The 17,160-nt window shown below is 38.2% G+C and overlaps 1 protein-coding gene across 2 annotated transcripts; it reads right to left on the bottom strand.

The window, feature by feature from the left end:
- Positions 1-6,485: 6,485 nt before the first annotated feature.
- On the bottom strand, positions 6,486-15,916 carry IFRD1 (interferon related developmental regulator 1). 2 transcript variants are annotated; one of them, XM_072401523.1, is made up of 12 exons: positions 15,603-15,916; positions 12,470-12,574; positions 12,216-12,300; positions 11,910-12,034; positions 11,149-11,306; positions 10,626-10,676; positions 10,379-10,542; positions 9,381-9,489; positions 8,688-8,822; positions 8,464-8,592; positions 8,009-8,104; positions 6,486-7,137 (listed from the first exon to the last, which is right to left on the bottom strand). In XM_072401523.1, the coding sequence occupies exons 1-12, from the start codon at positions 15,637-15,639 to the stop codon at positions 7,045-7,047; spliced, it is 1,287 nt and encodes a 428-aa protein (XP_072257624.1). In that variant the 5' UTR covers positions 15,640-15,916; the 3' UTR covers positions 6,486-7,044. The 2 variants fall into 2 exon arrangements, with proteins under 2 accessions (XP_072257624.1, XP_072257625.1); XM_072401524.1 differs by having other exon boundaries at positions 12,216-12,297.
- Positions 15,917-17,160: the final 1,244 nt, after the last annotated feature.

Below are 17,160 nucleotides of genomic sequence, written 5' to 3'. Positions count from 1 at the left end.
TCAGGGCAGTTTAGCTACCACCAATGATCTTTTTGGCTATCTGTATTGGTGATTAGCCAACAACATAAAGGGGCATTCTTCCTACTGACCACCACATGATACTGTGTACTGAGAGCTGTGTACTGTGGGTATAGTAATTATAGCAAGGGTTCTTTAAGACATGAAATTTATTTTAAGGGTTCCCATATGTTATCCTATGTTTATCCAGATTAGTAAACACTGACGTAGAGAGTTGGTGAGTTTGGTGGACATGGCTTACAGGATTTAAAGATCAAGCTGTTTTTCTCAGTCTAATTTAATACCCCAGACAAAATACCCAATAAAGGGGAGTGAATTTCGGGGTCACCTGCCACTGCTTGTGCTGGAAGTTATCACACTAGTAAGGTGCGTCTAAGAGGTCATTCTACCAAGGCACACCTAGGTTCAGTCAAGATTTCGCAGCTGCTTGTTCCAGACTGTGACCCAAAAAGGGTTTGCTATATCCCAGATGATGGTATAGGCCAAGCTGTTATTAATCCCATGGAATCAGATCAAAATAAACAGTGTCTGGATCACAGCTTGGTCCCATTTTTTCTAGCGAAAAATGACATGGAAAAACCCCTGCATATCCAATACTGAATGCAGTCTATGTAAGTGGGAGTGAGTTTTCAGTGACAGGGTCAGGTAAAGTAACTTCCATTGCTCTAGACTTATAAAAGGCACTTCAGTGAATCCTCTGATCAATGTTCAGGTGACCTATAGAATAGCTTTAGGTTGCAAGAATGTACATTGAAAGCACCATTGAAACTGGACGGGAAATTTACAAAAGTGGTTGTAGACCCTAGTGGCCAGCCTTCAGTTTTTGTGTCCAATCTCCTGCAGATGGCAGCATAATCCATAGTACAAAAATATGAAACGCTTTGTTGCTCTATGGAGGTTGAGACAAATATGCTTAGAAAAGTTGAAGCGGAGTTATACCTTAAATACTTTGTCTAAATACAATCACAAGCTATTAACATGTAGTTGCAAGGACTGAAGACTAAAAAAACATTCAGCAGGAAAAATACTATCTATGTGTTTGCCAAGATTTAAAAATAACTTGACAGCACTTAATAATACCAAAAATATCTGAAACAAATAGTAGCACTTCTCTCTATTTAAATTATTATATAGTGTGTGTGTATTATATAGTGTGTGTGTTATATATATATATATAGTATATAGAACATATAAATATTAGTATAACTTTCAGGAAGGGGTGGTGTAGCCTTTACATGGTGGCATAGGCATGCGTCTCGGGAAATCTCACCACCAGGTTACCGAACATCTCCTGGACAGACATTCCCAGGCAGCAGATAGAAAGTTTATTTCTCATGTCACATGACCAAACTTGTAGGATGGGGATGCTGTCACAGATTCTATCCCGCATTAATCAGCCATCAGAAACTGGTAACACAACACAACCTGTATAATATATATTTAAAAAATACATTTTTAATTAGCACACAGAAAGTGAACTGACCTGATTCTAACATTTTTACTTTGTTAGTTAATGTTTTTGTGATTCATTTAACTAAAACAGCTTGTTTGCTACCTCAAATGTAACAGTCATTTGCAGTGTCAAACTATTCCTCCCCCTCAAAGTTTGTCATGTTATCTTACATTACAACCTGGGATTTAAATAGATTTTGGGGTGTAGCATCATTTGATGTTCACTACATGTCATCTACCTTGAAGATGCTAATATTTTCATTGTGACACAAACAATATTAACAAAAAAGAAATGCATAGGTTATCACCCCCCCCAAAAAAAGTCAGACTTTTTTCTGACTAGTCTTTCATATGGGCTCATTCAGTGAATATACAATTTATTGTGGTCTTTTGAACAGATACTCCATTCTCCACTGAGGATCTGTAGAGTTCCCTCAGTTTTATCCGTGGTGTGTTGTTGCATTCCTGAATAAAAGTCTTCATTGTCCTGCGGATGAGTTTTGGTGAACGGCCATCTTGGGCCAGGTTTGAAGTGGTGCCATATTCTTTCAATTTTGTTATAATTATTTCATTGTGCATTGTGGCATATTCTAAGTTTTATATATTTTTCTAACCCATCCCTGACCTGTATGTCTGTACAACTTTGTCTTTGTTCTGTCTGGAGTACTCCTTGGTCTTTGTGTTGGTTGCTTAGTGGTGTTGCAGATTTAATAGCCTTACAGAACAGGCCTATGAGCAGTATATAAAAATCAAAATATGACATGTTGATTGCATACAAGTGGACCATTATAAACGACTGTAAATGTGACTTTTTTAGTGTGAGCAGATTGGATTTTGTTTTTTGTTTTTTGGATTTTGGATTTTGTTTTTAGTTTTTATGTTCTGATTTAACTTGAAAAATTTAGACTATATTGTCAAGTCCATTATGTAAAATCTATTTAAAAAAATTTAGTTTCAGGCTGCAATAAGCCAACACTGGACAAACACTATGGGAAACTTGCACACCATACTGTTACTACTTTCACAAAGCAGTTTAGCAAACAAATGCAGTGTCTACCTTCCCATGGTATTTATTTAATTGTAATGAGATAACCAAAAAGTTTTACAGTCCATAATATAGCAATTACTTCTGGGTCCTTTATTGTCTACTTGCTACCCATAACATATTAGCAGAATGGACGTTCTGGTGTCATATAATGTATCTGTCCAACACATCTGCTATAAACTAGGTAGATATCTGCAAAGGAAATATAAACTTAGCAGCTGGCATGTGAAGATAGAGTTTTTTTAATTGGTATTGATGAACCTTCCAAATGAGTATTTTTTTTTTTTTAGCAGATATCCAGGCAATTTCGGCATTTAAGTAACTTATGCTTAGTCTTAAATTGCACAATATTGCTAATTACAATTGCAAAATAGTTAAAAGTATGTAATACATATAAAATTAACTATGCAGAAAGACACAAAAAGACATTTATTGCCTTGTGCATGCCCTATGTTATGACTGTATTACTAATATATGACTATATTACAAAGGACCTCATCTCTTTGCTGCTACTGGCACAGAGCAGCAGGAGACGGAAAGGAATGTGAGTAAACCATTGCTTTGTCCGCATTAAATCATAGGGAATAATGCTTTCAGAGACTTACCTTATCTGTCACTCCTGTGGCTGTGGGAGCTCTTTTCTACTGCCATACTACCGGTATGAATTGTTGGCAGGTCTTGACATCATCCAGTACGGTTCATAGACTTGCATAGAAGCGGATGATACCAGCAGTCAGACCACCAGTGAGGCTCATGGCCAAGTAATATGATCTAGAAAAGGATGGAGCAGGGAGTACAGTAAGTTTTACTCTGAAAAAGTAAGCATACTATTAACCCCCTCCCCACTGAAAGGAGGAAAAAAGGCCCGCCAAAGTCAAACTTTAAGCAGACACAGCACACTCCAAACTTTTGGCCAAAAATTAAATATGAATATTTAATTAATATTAAACACCTTTACCTGGGTATTTGGCTGACGGCAGTGTTTTTTAAATAAATTGCAAAGCATAATAGAAATTTAAACATACATAAGAACTTTATCTCCCAGTGATTTAGATAGCTTGGACATTATTTTTTCCCCACCAAGACTTGTAGAACAGAGCCAGTGGGAGGAGACCAAATATGTTTGCTGTTCTAACCAGCAAGCACTTCTTTGCTATATCTGCAGTATTAAAATTTGCTGGCTTTTTACCCAGCACAATAATTTAGCTAACCGGCAACATCTCATCTCTCCTAGTCATTTTGTGATTATATTTAGCAGAAATATTCATCCATGCCACCTCGTGCAGTGCTTTAGCTTTGACTGCACAGTAACCTTTTTCTGTTAGGACGATTCTTCCTTCACAGTAAGTTTTTGGTCGGAGATTTAAATATATTGCATATATGACTTTTATTTGGATTTAAAATACAAAGGAATAGGCCCAGCTGCAAAGGTTTATTATCAGAAATATAAAGATTACAGCACTAGAGTAAACATATCAGAAAGCAGCTTATTTCCATACCTTGTCATATCAATTTTACTGGATTTAGTTGCAGTTCTGTAAACATGAAGAAAGAAAATATTTCCATTGACTAGTTAGGGAATTATGTGTCAAGGTAGCTAGTTTTTTTTAACCTCCTTCCCTAAGTCATTTGTAGAGGAGGCATACATGTTGTGCGCAAATAGACCTATAACTTTTTTTCATGAGATTTGTTTATTTTCCTGAGCACATGTTGTGGCTGCTAAAGAATAAGTGGCAATAGTTTACTTTTGCTCTTACAGGGGCAGAAAAAAAATAGTCTATGAGCAGTCCTGCACAATTAAAGTACTTTCAATTATGCTTGAATGCTAGCAACAACCCATTGAAGAGTATCCAAAGCACAGCCTACCTACATATGTTTCATGGCAAAGCAAAAAGCTGTGCCAACATGTGGTTTATAAAATGTATTAGCTCCTGCAGCAGAACCCTTAAAATGACTAACTCCATAACCATGCATCAGCTGGGTACATTAGGTCTTATCTTTTTGGATAAGTCTGCTCCCCTAAGTTAATAAAAAAATGTAAGGAAAATGCCCTCATCCTATTCTGATAGGGATAGAAAACCATTGAGTGGGTAATCACAGAGGATTGGGACCTCTCACCTTCTTTTGATTAAAGTATTTTACAGTGAGCACAATAACCCCAACCTCCAGACTTTCCCATTAACACATCCAAAAGCAGTCCAACAAAAAGGCTATCAGCAGCTGGAGCCTCAACATGGAAAAAGGTGTTAAAAGACTATGTGGCAGCTTTCTAGGGAACAGAAGCACCTTCAGATCAAATGGAATGTGAAAGGCAAAGGTAGAGTTAGATCCTTAAGAACTCAATATTTGGTTGTCTGCCTGTCTCTCCCCTACAGTGTGTGATATGAGAGGCCAGAGCAAACTTACTGGGTTCATACCAGATGCAATCTGTCTTCCTGGAGTATGTAAAGGCCCAAACAATAGGATTTCTTCCATCAATAAACTAAACTGGATATAGACAGAGGCACAATATCCCACGAGGTGAAAGGCAGAGACAACCATAGTGTGTGTGTGTGTGTGTGTGTGTGTGTAATATCAACCATAGTGTGTATGTTTATATATATATATATATCCATATCCAGATAACCCAAATGGGAAAATCCATGTGCAGGGGTTCTAATCAGAGAGAGGCCAGCAAACAAGAAATAGTAAAATACACACACACAAGGTATCAAGCAGAGAACTTGAGTGTAAAAAAGTCCCAAAATAATAAATCAAGTGGCACTAGGCAAAGACATAACTTGACAGTATTAATCACCAAACCCTTTTTCATACCAAACTACAGGAAGGAGAATATCCCACAGGGATTGCCAGGGTGGAAACCGAAACTCCCACCATGTGAAATCAGGCTTCCATGTCAGGTGATGGCTCGGACAGGTAGTAGCCCTTCCACCTTACAGCTTTGTATTATTCTGATTCAGAATATGCCAATTCCTTAAAACTTGAGTTTTGATGCCAATAAAGCTAGTGACAACAGTTTGGTAAGCTGGGCAACAAGACAAAAGAGCATCGCAAACTTTGGTAGTGCTCACAAAGATTCACTCCATAGCATGGATATCACTGGGATTACTTCTATCTTGTTCCTGCATAGCAGATCAGGAAGGCACACAATACACCAAGGTGTGGCAATCCCACTGAACCCTCAGAACATCAGCTGTTCCATAGGTGATCCTTGCAGCTGAGGCAAGTGGTCCAGTTTGTAAGTTTCTAGGTTCATAAACAATCAGCGTCCTACCTGCAAATGTAGGTATGTATACCTGAATAAAGCATGAAGGCCTGCCCAAGACAGGATCCAATCAACCTCTTAGGTGCTTAATTTACAATGGTATGGCACAATCAGATTGAAATGACCTACCAGCTGGAATATCTGTAGGGATAGAAATTCTTTGGAAAAGTTCTATCCAAGGGTGTGGCATACTTGGCTAATGTCAGGATGTTCTGTTGTCAGGATAGTCTGGAGTAAAATTGCACAAGCTGAATAGACTTGGAGAGCTACCACCAGACCTAGAACACATACAAAAGCAGTGTTGAGGGAATCCTGGACCGGAGAACTTTAACCCTAAGATTCTGAAGTTTATCCAGAGAAAGCAGGATTCTTGAATGAACTGTATCCTAGACCCATATTCTCCAGCCAATGAGTCTGATGCAGTATGTTTTCCGAAGATTTAGAATCAAGTACACTTATCACATGACCAGGTATTTTACAGTAGTAATGACAAGGGAAATCAGTTGGGCTAACACCCAGGCCACAAAAAAACCTATTCCACAGGTGGAATGAAGGCACAGGGATATAAAGTGTCCTAAACCCCAAGATACTGGAGTACACCAAGTACTACCAGCCTATTCTGGACAGCAATATAAAAATCCCAATTTAGAGAAAGTGGTGAAGGCATGCTGCCGTCACAGAAAGTTAATAGGACAACACAAGGAATCAGCATATTACATTCTTTATTGTCAAATTCATAGTACATTTTAAAACATTTCTACAGTTACACATTATTTAAAAAAAGTATTTAAACATTTCTTTTTTAACACTGCTTTGGAGAATATGCAGACAGAAGCAACCTCATCAAGCTTTAGCACGGATTAGGTCAAGGACAAATATTTAGCAGGCATGATGTACAAGAGGCATCCAAACTACATTTATTGTTAAGTTATATTTGTATAGGAAGTTGAATTACTGCATGCACACGAAGATAGTACATGGGATCTGAACAGCAGAAGTCTGGTGAAACCTTAAGTAATATTTCTATATATGAAAATGCTATACAAGGAGAAATTGAACATCACTGGATTTTAACATACAAAATAAATATTTCCAAATTATTACAAACCAACATGTATACTTTACATCCCTTTTCCCATCCAATAAATGAAACACTACTAAAGCCATTTATCCACGTGTGATATCTGCCTAAAACAAATAAAAAAAATTGTTCTTTTCATCTGTTGAGTGTACACATTCACAGGTTGGATCCCATCCTGAATATTTAGAAGAACTCTCCAACAACATCTATTCTCTTGTCACGCAGTTTGTTTCTAGCTTTTGTGCGAGCCTTGAATGCAGCCGAATTGTTCATGTGCTTAAGTGGTGAAAAACAATTTGTTAACATGAAGCTTGTTTATCCAGGAAGGAATTTATCATACTATACAAGAAACTAGAGTAATGAAAATTAAACCCCAATAACTAATGCTATCTGAAAAAAACAAAGGTCTAGCTTCCATGTTGACCAAAATATATGCATCAAGCAGTTATGAAATATTTGCCCCACTGTGCACATAGAAAGCATGTATGAACTACAGTCTATGAATTTTGGTTGGTTCCACAGCAGATAGTAACCAAACAGCAAGCAAACCCTAAATATCACTGTGAAAACAGGGTAGTCCTAACTACAGTGATTTGCGTCTGACTACCTGGTAAGGCAACTGCCTACTATAGAAATTCTGTTCTTTTAAACTAGTCTAGAACAGCATTTCAACTCTTAACACGGGAAACCCTTTAAAAGGAGAAGAAAAAAAAAAAAAAAAGCTTTGGGTGCACAGCTAAAAGTACATTAGCGTGATTGTCAGTTGGAAAAATGCCTCTTACATTGCTGAACAGTAGTGAGGAATCACCCTTACAGATTGACAAAATCATTGGTGTCCGGCCGACCTGAGCGGCACAACTTGCGCAAGAGACCTCTAGTTGAGAAACACCAGCACACTTGAATTTCTAAATGCCATAGGAAACTTATATCTTTAATATGTTGACTAAACACAAGTATTCTACATTTAAGTGGGGTTTGTAGTGTTCAAAAACAGACTGGCAAGACAAAATGGGGTTTTGTGTGCAATAAATGACAATACACTGAATAAAAGCTACATGGTATGTTAGGCCAACATAAGAAATACAAGAGCATGTGTGTGTTTCTAATAAAGATCAAAAAAACAAAATGATATAACAAATAATCTTACCCTTTCAACACGGGACACTTTCATTTCTTGAATATCAGCTGCACTTACACGCAATGGTGGCCCAAGATCAAAAATACTGCGCAGAAAGCCATTTGTCTAAAAAGGATATAAACCTTGGTTAAAAGGCTGTGAGTTGTGTGCATTTTACAATCTACCCCTCATATTTAAAACAAAATTTGTTGCAATCCCCCCACCACAGTATAAAGAAACCATAGTACATCATAAGTATATTGGAGTTTTTTTTTTTTTTTAGTTTTTGTGTTCACACAAACACTGACATTGAAATCCTAGCCGCCGCCTCCTCCTCCACCACTTTTTAGTGAACCAAAACAGGTGTTTAAGCTGAACTCTACTTTTCAAATTGTTTGATATCAAACCCTTCAAGATCAAAACTAAGCAATCTACATTCATATACAAAAAAATGAAAATTATGGTATACAAAAGCGCCATCTTACCAGAAGATGAAGCTGCATTCCTGAACCAAACAGCTCCTTCAAAACATCATATGTTAGCCTTTTCACCCAGCAGTCAATGTCCATGTGCTCTCTGCCAAAACGAATCATTTCAGTGGAAAAGCTTCCATCCTGCACATAAATCCCAAGATGGAAACATTGTATTAGGTGCCATAAATGACCCAATCAGAAACAGGCACCATTTTAGAGCTATTAATATACTATACCTCAACAGCTCTGAGTACATCTCGGAAAACAGAGCGTTGCTTCCGTCTGTCTACTTTGGCCCTGTGTTTATTGCAATCAGTAGCCAAAGATTTCAAAGTCTGAGTCAAGGGTTCAAGGTCTTCATAATAAAAATCCTAAGGGGAAAAAAAAAAAATACCCCGGGGATGCGAATCGGAATTAACAAAACGGCAAAAAAACATTTTAAAATGCTGGTTGCTTGCCTGTTAAAAGGACTCAAAGGGGTTTAGTACTCGAGTCACCGAGACAAGACAAGCATGTAAATCAGGGAGTGGTATGCTCAACATTCAAGGAGCTAGTATCTAAGGCTAGAACAATTGAGTCTCAAAACAGAACCTGAACTGAAAGTGTAAAATACAAGTAAAAATATAGCCATCCGCTAAAAAGCTCTTCAAGCTATTTTGTATTTTTTTATTTTTATTCCCACTTGGAGCCAACCATATTTAAGGCTACATGACACAGAAGGCCTTCCCCATGGGCTGATGACACTTCAGTACCAGCATTTCATAGATTAAGAGTCTCTATACATTGGCTTGTCCAGTAAAAGAAATAGTCAATTTCTGCCATATTAGTAATGAAGCTCACTCAAGACAATAGGAATTTAGACCCAGAATTTATCATTAATCAGGGAACATTTCATATTAGTTTTTTCTAGATACATAGTATTGACTTACTGCGTCTGCTTCTCGTGCCATTTCAAACAGGACAGCCAGCGTTTCTCCAGCTGTAATTCTCATGTTTACATCCCCACAGGAAAGCAGTCGTGGAAGTTTGGGTAGATGTCTGTAGAAGTAACAAGTATCTCAGGATTTGTAGACACATGGTAAAAAAAACAATTATGAATTCAACCACTTCCAAACCTAAACCCTTTTTAGAATAGTCTCCCTCTAAACAGCAGTTTTAGGCAACAATTTAAATAATTTGTTTCTATCTGTATAAACTGGCAATGTTTAAAATGGACATATGGTTTTTACTACAGTTAATATTCATGTTCTGCTAAGACATCCTTTATACCTCTGGAATTGAGTGAGACAGTAAGGATTGTGCACGCCTGATAGAGCACTTCAGCACTAATTGGTAAATGGAAGCATGTAGGTTTCTAGGTCTAAGGGTCAGATCGTGACAACACTATGGACATCAAGGTGCTGCATAATTTCCCTCTTCCTCCATTTGAATAAATAAAAATTGGATGTTTTAACCTTAAACTATTTTTTTGTATTTCCCATGAATCAAATTTCATGTTCATCATTGCAACAAGGCAGCATAACATTTAAAAACTCACTAGCAAACGGCTTGACTGCATTTTAAAAATGTTTCGTTCTGACCAGTGTTTTTAAAGTTTCTGTAAACCAAGCCATGCCTGTTGCTCACTTGCACTACAGGATCTGCACATTGGACAGCTAATGGAAGCAAGAGTTACTGCTCACTACCACTCCCATTAGTTTTCCATGAAAAAGAAGATACTAATAGAAGTCTCCTAAAGCAGAGGTTCACTGGCATGGGTGATTAACTGCACCAGAACCTTATGGCCAGTCAGAATGTAGCATTTTTCTTAAAGTTATCAAATGAAGAGGCCTATAGCACCAGTGTAAACAATACTCTTGTCCATAAGTGGTGCAAAGGTACAAGAGCAGAAGTGATAAAACTTCAATTTTTAGCCATGGTAACCTACATGTCTATTTTCTTCTTTGCTTCACTTGTATGGCAGATGGTGAGAAGAAGGGTCCATGATTGGAGAGCTTGGATGTGAAGTGCTGAACAGTTCTCAGTCCCAGCTTCAGAACGATACTGCTTGGCAAAGATGTTTTCCAGACATTCCATCGTTCCATATAAGTCCTACTCAACAAAGATGTTTTAGCAATGGGAATCCATGGGAAATCTAACAGCATTATTAGTTTATATTACATTAGCTTAATTACCTCAATGTCTTCAGCAGCAATAAAGCAGCAGAGCCCCAAGTATGTAGCACACTGTGGGAAAAAAAGATGGGATTTTAGGTTTCCTTGTTCCCTTTTTATTAGCCCAAGTTTATCATTTATAGAATTTCCAAGTAAAATTATTAATATTTTTTTGTAGAGGGGGTTAGACCCCTCCCCCCCTCAACTTGTACTAGTGATTATTGTCACCAAGAAAGTAAATTTACAAATAACCCTCCAAGAACAATGTTAGGAGAACTCTTGGTTCTCTGGACAGATGTGAAGGAAATGTCAGTAACACTGCAAAGCAAATGTGTCTGTTTTAAACAATTTTTACCTATACATACACTTTGAAACCTACAACACTCAAAAATATAGGTTGATCAAACTCATCCAACCTGATTTAATCCTGTAGAGTGAAGCTTAAACTACAAATGCAGGAATTTTAAATTCATATAAAATAAATCATTCAAATAAATCCTGTAAATAAAATCTGTTTAAAAAAAGTGAACAAGTTGGTACTTACAGCTTGACGTGCCTGGGTACTTGCACTTTTGTCACAAATTATAGTCTTTAGAACTGGAGCCAAGGTTTGAAATACCTCTTCACTTTCATTACCAGAGCCAAGCTGGCAGCAAAGGAGACAGGACAGAGCTGCTGCTATACTCTGTTCTTCACTTTTTCCTAAAGACAAATACCAGAATCAGTGTGCCAATGTAGAGGAAAAAAAAAAAAAAAAAAAAAAGTAGGTGATCATAACAGTTTGCAATTTAAGATTAGTTTACCTGTGCTTACTTCTTTGCAACGTAAAGGTGCTGCAAAGCTTGCTCACAGTGAAGTGTTCTTGCACAATTTAGGCTACCCTGCACTGTTGAAAGGAACGCTTGTAACCCTTACATTATGTCAGGTCAAAAACCAAGTGGGCACAGCAGTGCTCCTCCGAGCCCCTTTAGCCAGGCACACCACCCAGCACTTCTCAGTAACCACCTAGCTGTGTTGGGTGGTTACTCAAGAACTGGATCACAATACAGGGGTTGCAACCCACCTTCAAAGCTTTTTGGGGAGAATACTAAAGTATATTCCCCATTTTCACTACAGGGTTTATGGCATAGTTGAAGGGGAGCACATTGCATTGGCGAAGTATTTGATCCTCGCTATGCATTTTTACATTCCTCCAAAAGACCAGGAAATTAAAATCTCATTAGGCAATATTTAGAGCTGTGAATCAATGCAGAGCTTGTGAATAAAAAAAAAAAAAAAAAAAAAAAAAAAAAAAAGGCTACATACCCTTCTTTAGGCAGCGCTCAATGCTGTCTGTGATTGTTAGCCTTCTTTCTAGGATAAAGTCATATAATATTTTGGACGATAAACCTTTCCTCAGGCCTTCAAGGGCAGCTTGTCTTGTCTTTGCACTGAAAAATACATTTGTCAAAAAAATTTGTTGCAAATTATTTCATGTCAATCAAGTCAGACAGAACTTAGAAGACTAAGCCTGCCCCCCCCCCAAAAAAAAGCAATCATTTTAGTGATGGCTAGTTACCAGATACAATTATGCTAAAAAACAAAACAAAACACCAATATAAGCATAAATACCTTTTGTCCATTGTAAGCTCAACAAGACCCTTCAACTTGAACTCAAAGTCTTCCTGTGCTGCCATTTCATCAACTTCCGCACCTGCTATGAGAAATTTTATCTTAATTGAATCTTAATTGCATTTGTATAATCCCATTGCTAATAGCAACAATTGATACCATCCCCCCATACCCACCCAGATATGCCATACTGTACTAAAATAATTAGGCGCATGGATGGAGTTTATACACTTTTAATCAGTAATACAACTTACCATCCTCGTGGACGCTGGCAGCATCACTAAAACTACTGCACTGACTCATAGTTTCCAGTGAGGAATCATCATCACTAAACGGGTACACATTTTTCTGCCGACCACCTACAAAGAAAATATACTATTACATATGCAGTTTTGAAATTTAAATATTGTCCATTTTTCTTGACCAAAAAAATGAATTTGATCATGTTTTAAAAGGAGATCCAATGCCAAATGAATGAACCTGATTAATAACACAGATTTTACTTGAAATATTACTTTTAATGTCAATCTAACCTCTTGATGGACTCCAAAAATTCTTTGTACCATCCACTTGTTTGTTAGCTGATGAGTTAGTAAAAATTAGTTAGTAAGAATAAGTAAAATCTACCATTACCTATGAATTATCAATCAGACCACGTGGCTTTATGATTTTACAAAGTCTGCCCACATACGCTTTTGGTAACATTTTGATATGTTTAATTATGAATAATTTAAATATTAAAGCCCATTTAAAGTCTCACTTTTTACCTTTGCCCCAAGATGACAAATATAGGTAATGTACCACTAGATTGTACTATAGGCTGACAATCTAAAGTAAATTAAACTTCAATATTTTTTTTTATTTACCCAATATGTGGCTTAGGTTGTAAAGTTTGGCTTTAAATACATTATGTTAGCCTCTAAACAGCTTACGGTAATTCCTAAAGTTACTGTCCCGATAGTCACATACCAAGTCACATACCAATTCATCCAATCCAAATCAAGAGATTGCCTTCCTTATATTTAATACTAAATCAATTTACTCAACACTAACTAGTGACCTAAACAAATGTAAAGCGTGTAGTGCTTTATAAACATAGTACTTGGAGATTACAAGCACATAGGTCAGGAGTGTCAAACTCTGGCCCTCAATTTTTTTTTTTTTTTTTGCCCCTCGAAGAATTCTGAAAATGAACTACATCTAGCCCGCCCACATTACCACCTCATATCATTTTCAATACATTGGCATTATTCCTGTACACCCATCATGTGACACAAAGCCTAGGCAATGATCACATGGTGCCTGACTACCAGGGGCTTTGTGATTGTTTCAATCTATTAGAGACTGCATAGTGTAATATTTAGTGTCAGACAAACTTGTGATGTGAGAGAATGAACAACACAGCCTGCATAGATAAAAAGAAATTAGTCTATTCAACCCTAAAGTGTGTGTATAGGTTTTTTTGTTAGTTATGGATTAGGTAGTATATATTTTCAATAAATTTCAAGTTTGGGTCCCAACTTGGTCTAAGTTTTTAATTTTGGCCCTCTGTGTATTTAAGATTGACACTCCTGACATAGGTAAACAAATAAACTAAATATTCATATACTAAGCAAGAAAATACACCTAAAAAATGGAAACCCCTATTAGAGTGTTTTCTTCTTCTCCTCATCAATCTCTTTACACTTTCAATATGTTAGAGCTTCAGCCTGTAAGTACAGCTTTCCTACTTTTATCTAACTAGGGGTGCCTGCTAATCAGCTGATGTCTGGTTGTCACCAGCGTCTACATCATAACTTTATCATGACAGCTTCAGCAGAAAGCATGAGTAAGCATAGGATGATGATTTGCAGAAACCAGCATATAGATGACAATTTAAAGAAACTGTGTATGTGTTAAAGATCATTAGTGTCAGTGTAAAGGCAATGCCAATAATAAGCACCAACAAGGTTCTTGGGAAAGTCAGGAGACAAAGACAATGGTACCAAGCATGAAAAGGGAAACATCAAACTAATAAGTGTACAGCTGAAATATACATCTGCCAAACATAGAATTTAAAGTTTTAGCCACTGTGATGATTTTGGCCTTGCTGGCACAGTTATGAAGAGTAGGAGCATGCTCTGCTTATACCACAAACCTGACCTGTATGTCGGCTCCCAGGACTGGAATCTATCACTCTCACTTTAAGTGTAGAAAGAATGCTAGGGGTCCCGACCCAAATCGTTTACCTTCCAAGTTGGACCATTTGAATATTCACGTATGTGTGCCTGTGTTTTGCTGGGATGTTGGATGTTCAAGCTTTTATCTTTAATAGTTATTACGTTTTAAAACAGTAAAAGTTTTTAGTTTTGTGTATCACAACTGAGTGGAAAGACCTCTTTAGCAGCCACCAGAGTCAAAGGCTAAAACGGATTTATTACATCACAGGTTTAAAGATTTCTTTATTAAATACAAACAACTTTTAAATTGGGGTTCCACTTAAACACACAGGCAGTGGGGGATGGGGATAGGCCAGTATAGAAGGTGATCCAGGCCTTGTTCAAAATCTTGTGGGCTATGGAGCACAAAAGGGTATTTGGTGTTATGGCTGACACCGTGATAATCCATAGCGTAACCAATGCTCCCCAGAACACATTCCAGCTTGGGACACTTCCCAACCCATAGCCGGGCAGATAGACCAGCCACTGACATAGCAGGTAGGGTACACATTGTCCTGCCCAACATATTCACCACATCCCCCAACCAGGAGATATATCAGCCTTGTGTGAGCGCTCATCCAGCGGGTATATATAGAGGGGGGAGGGGGGGTAAGGTTGGAGTATCACTGTATGAAGGGGGTGCTGTGTTTCCATGGAAGCCTCTAAATTTTGGGTGAAACATTTAAAGCTCCATTTACATAGCAGCTCCAGCTGTGATTGGTGCCAGGAGCTCAACAAGAGCAGCTATGGGAATAAAACTACACAGCATGGACACCGAGGCCCGGCTGAAGTCTGATCAGAGATAAAAACCCAACAAATGGTTATTATTAAAGAAGATTATTGAGGGATCTGATCATGTCTGCTTAGCCAGTTTACACATGAGCACTGCTGTCCCCATGCCGCATTCTGCCCCTCACCATACAAACACACGTGGATAAAGGCCTGAAGGGAATGGCACAGCTTCATTCACTTTAGGGCGCCAAGTCTGTCCCCGGAGCCCTCGCCACCTCACAGTCTGGAAACCGTACAGATACCGGCTCCAGCTGATTGCCCAGTCTGGGATTTGTAGTCTAGGCCCGGCCCTCTCCCCATGTGATCGAATTCTGTCGTGAGAGCGTGAGGACTACCATACCCGGCATGCCCCGCGCCACACACCCGGGCCTGCTTTACGCCCAATGTCCCCACTCACCCGCGGCTCTGGCGCTCCTTTTCTTAGGTTTAGGCATGTCTGACGCCCACGGTAGCCGCTGCTCTCCGCTCTAATTCTCACTGTCCGGCGTTGCCGGTGATTTTCTTATGTATTAGCGAGTAGTCGGAATCAGCCGATAGATGAGCACTTTTTACTAAAGCGTCTCTCAGGAATACGGAAAAAATCGGCTATCGGTAAAGGTTTAACGTGTCTGCTAATAGAATTTGTGACTGTAACTCCGGTGAATAGCTGTATATGAAGACGACACATTTTATCTCTCAACGCCTCAGGATTAAGCACTAGGTGCCGCAGCTCGGCTTTTATACAGCAGCAGGTGACGTCACCCCGAGAGAAGCAAGGGATTGTCCAATCAGGAGGCTTGCAGCGTACGCGCGCTGCACGTAGTTGGTGTATGAGGGATGGATCAGTAGTGTATTCTGTGACTGGGGATGAATGTGGAAGGAATGTATCCCATGTGTGACTATTCACTATAAGGACATGGCTACTGGACACTCCAGGCACATTACTCGGAAACCTTTATTAGCATTACAGCATTAGTGATGAACAATAGTGGTGTGCAAGGTGGGAAGAGATACACTTGTGTTCACCTCATTCATTCATGGAAGAAATATAAAAAAATAAAAATGTTTTCATGGAGTGAGCACAAGTGGGCCTACATTACCACCAATGCTTTGTAGTACAATTTCATTTTACATGTGGCTGTATGTACTTTGTGCTGTGCAGTTCTGTGGAAATGCCCTCTAACACATGTAGATTCGTGTACTTCCCTAGAAATGCCCCCAGCATACATGATGAGTAGCTGGTGGTGGCCCTGTAATATAGCACAACACACAGCTTGGGTTGTAGTGTGCGGCCTTGGTAAAAATGGCGTCCTTTCAGTTTATCTATAGAGATTAATGGAGCCGATAGGAAAACCAAATTCCATTCACAATCTCTAAGAGCAATGAGCTGTATCTACCATACACAGGCCCACAAATCTACATCACTAACTAATAAACCACAAATCCCTATTCCAACATTATTCTGATTTTTTTGTTGAGTCATTCAATTGGATTGTGTGTTGTTGCATGTACAATCCATAGCCCTACATTTTATAATTCCTATAACAGAACATATTAAATATTAGAGCATATATGTTTCTGCAAGACAGAATGGTCATTGCTGTTTAAAAACTCTTAGATTTTAAATAAATAGCCAATAGGCAAATTCCTAAGTTGTACAATCTATATACAAAATACAAATTTGTGCTAATCGTATTGTCATTTTTAATTGCAGGGAAACACCTTGGCGTAATAAGGAGTTGATGCATTTTTTTTTAGGTTGCCTCCTAGTGTGATGAGTTTATAAAACAGAAAACCTTGTCCAAGATTTGTAACAGGCTGTAATGTAAGCTTCTTGGTCCTCACACAACCAGACAAACATTTTCCTTCCCATGTGAAGAAACTTGCCATTGAAAGACATAGTAAAGCATTGCCCACATGCTAGAAAAATGAGGTTTAATTCAGAAAATGTGTGATGGTCAACATACACAGGATCT

Source organism: Pyxicephalus adspersus, chromosome 2 (genome assembly GCF_032062135.1).
Source record: "Pyxicephalus adspersus chromosome 2, UCB_Pads_2.0, whole genome shotgun sequence".
NCBI classification, from domain to species: Eukaryota; Metazoa; Chordata; class Amphibia; order Anura; family Pyxicephalidae; genus Pyxicephalus; species Pyxicephalus adspersus.
This window is presented reverse-complemented; position numbering and strand designations above follow the sequence as displayed.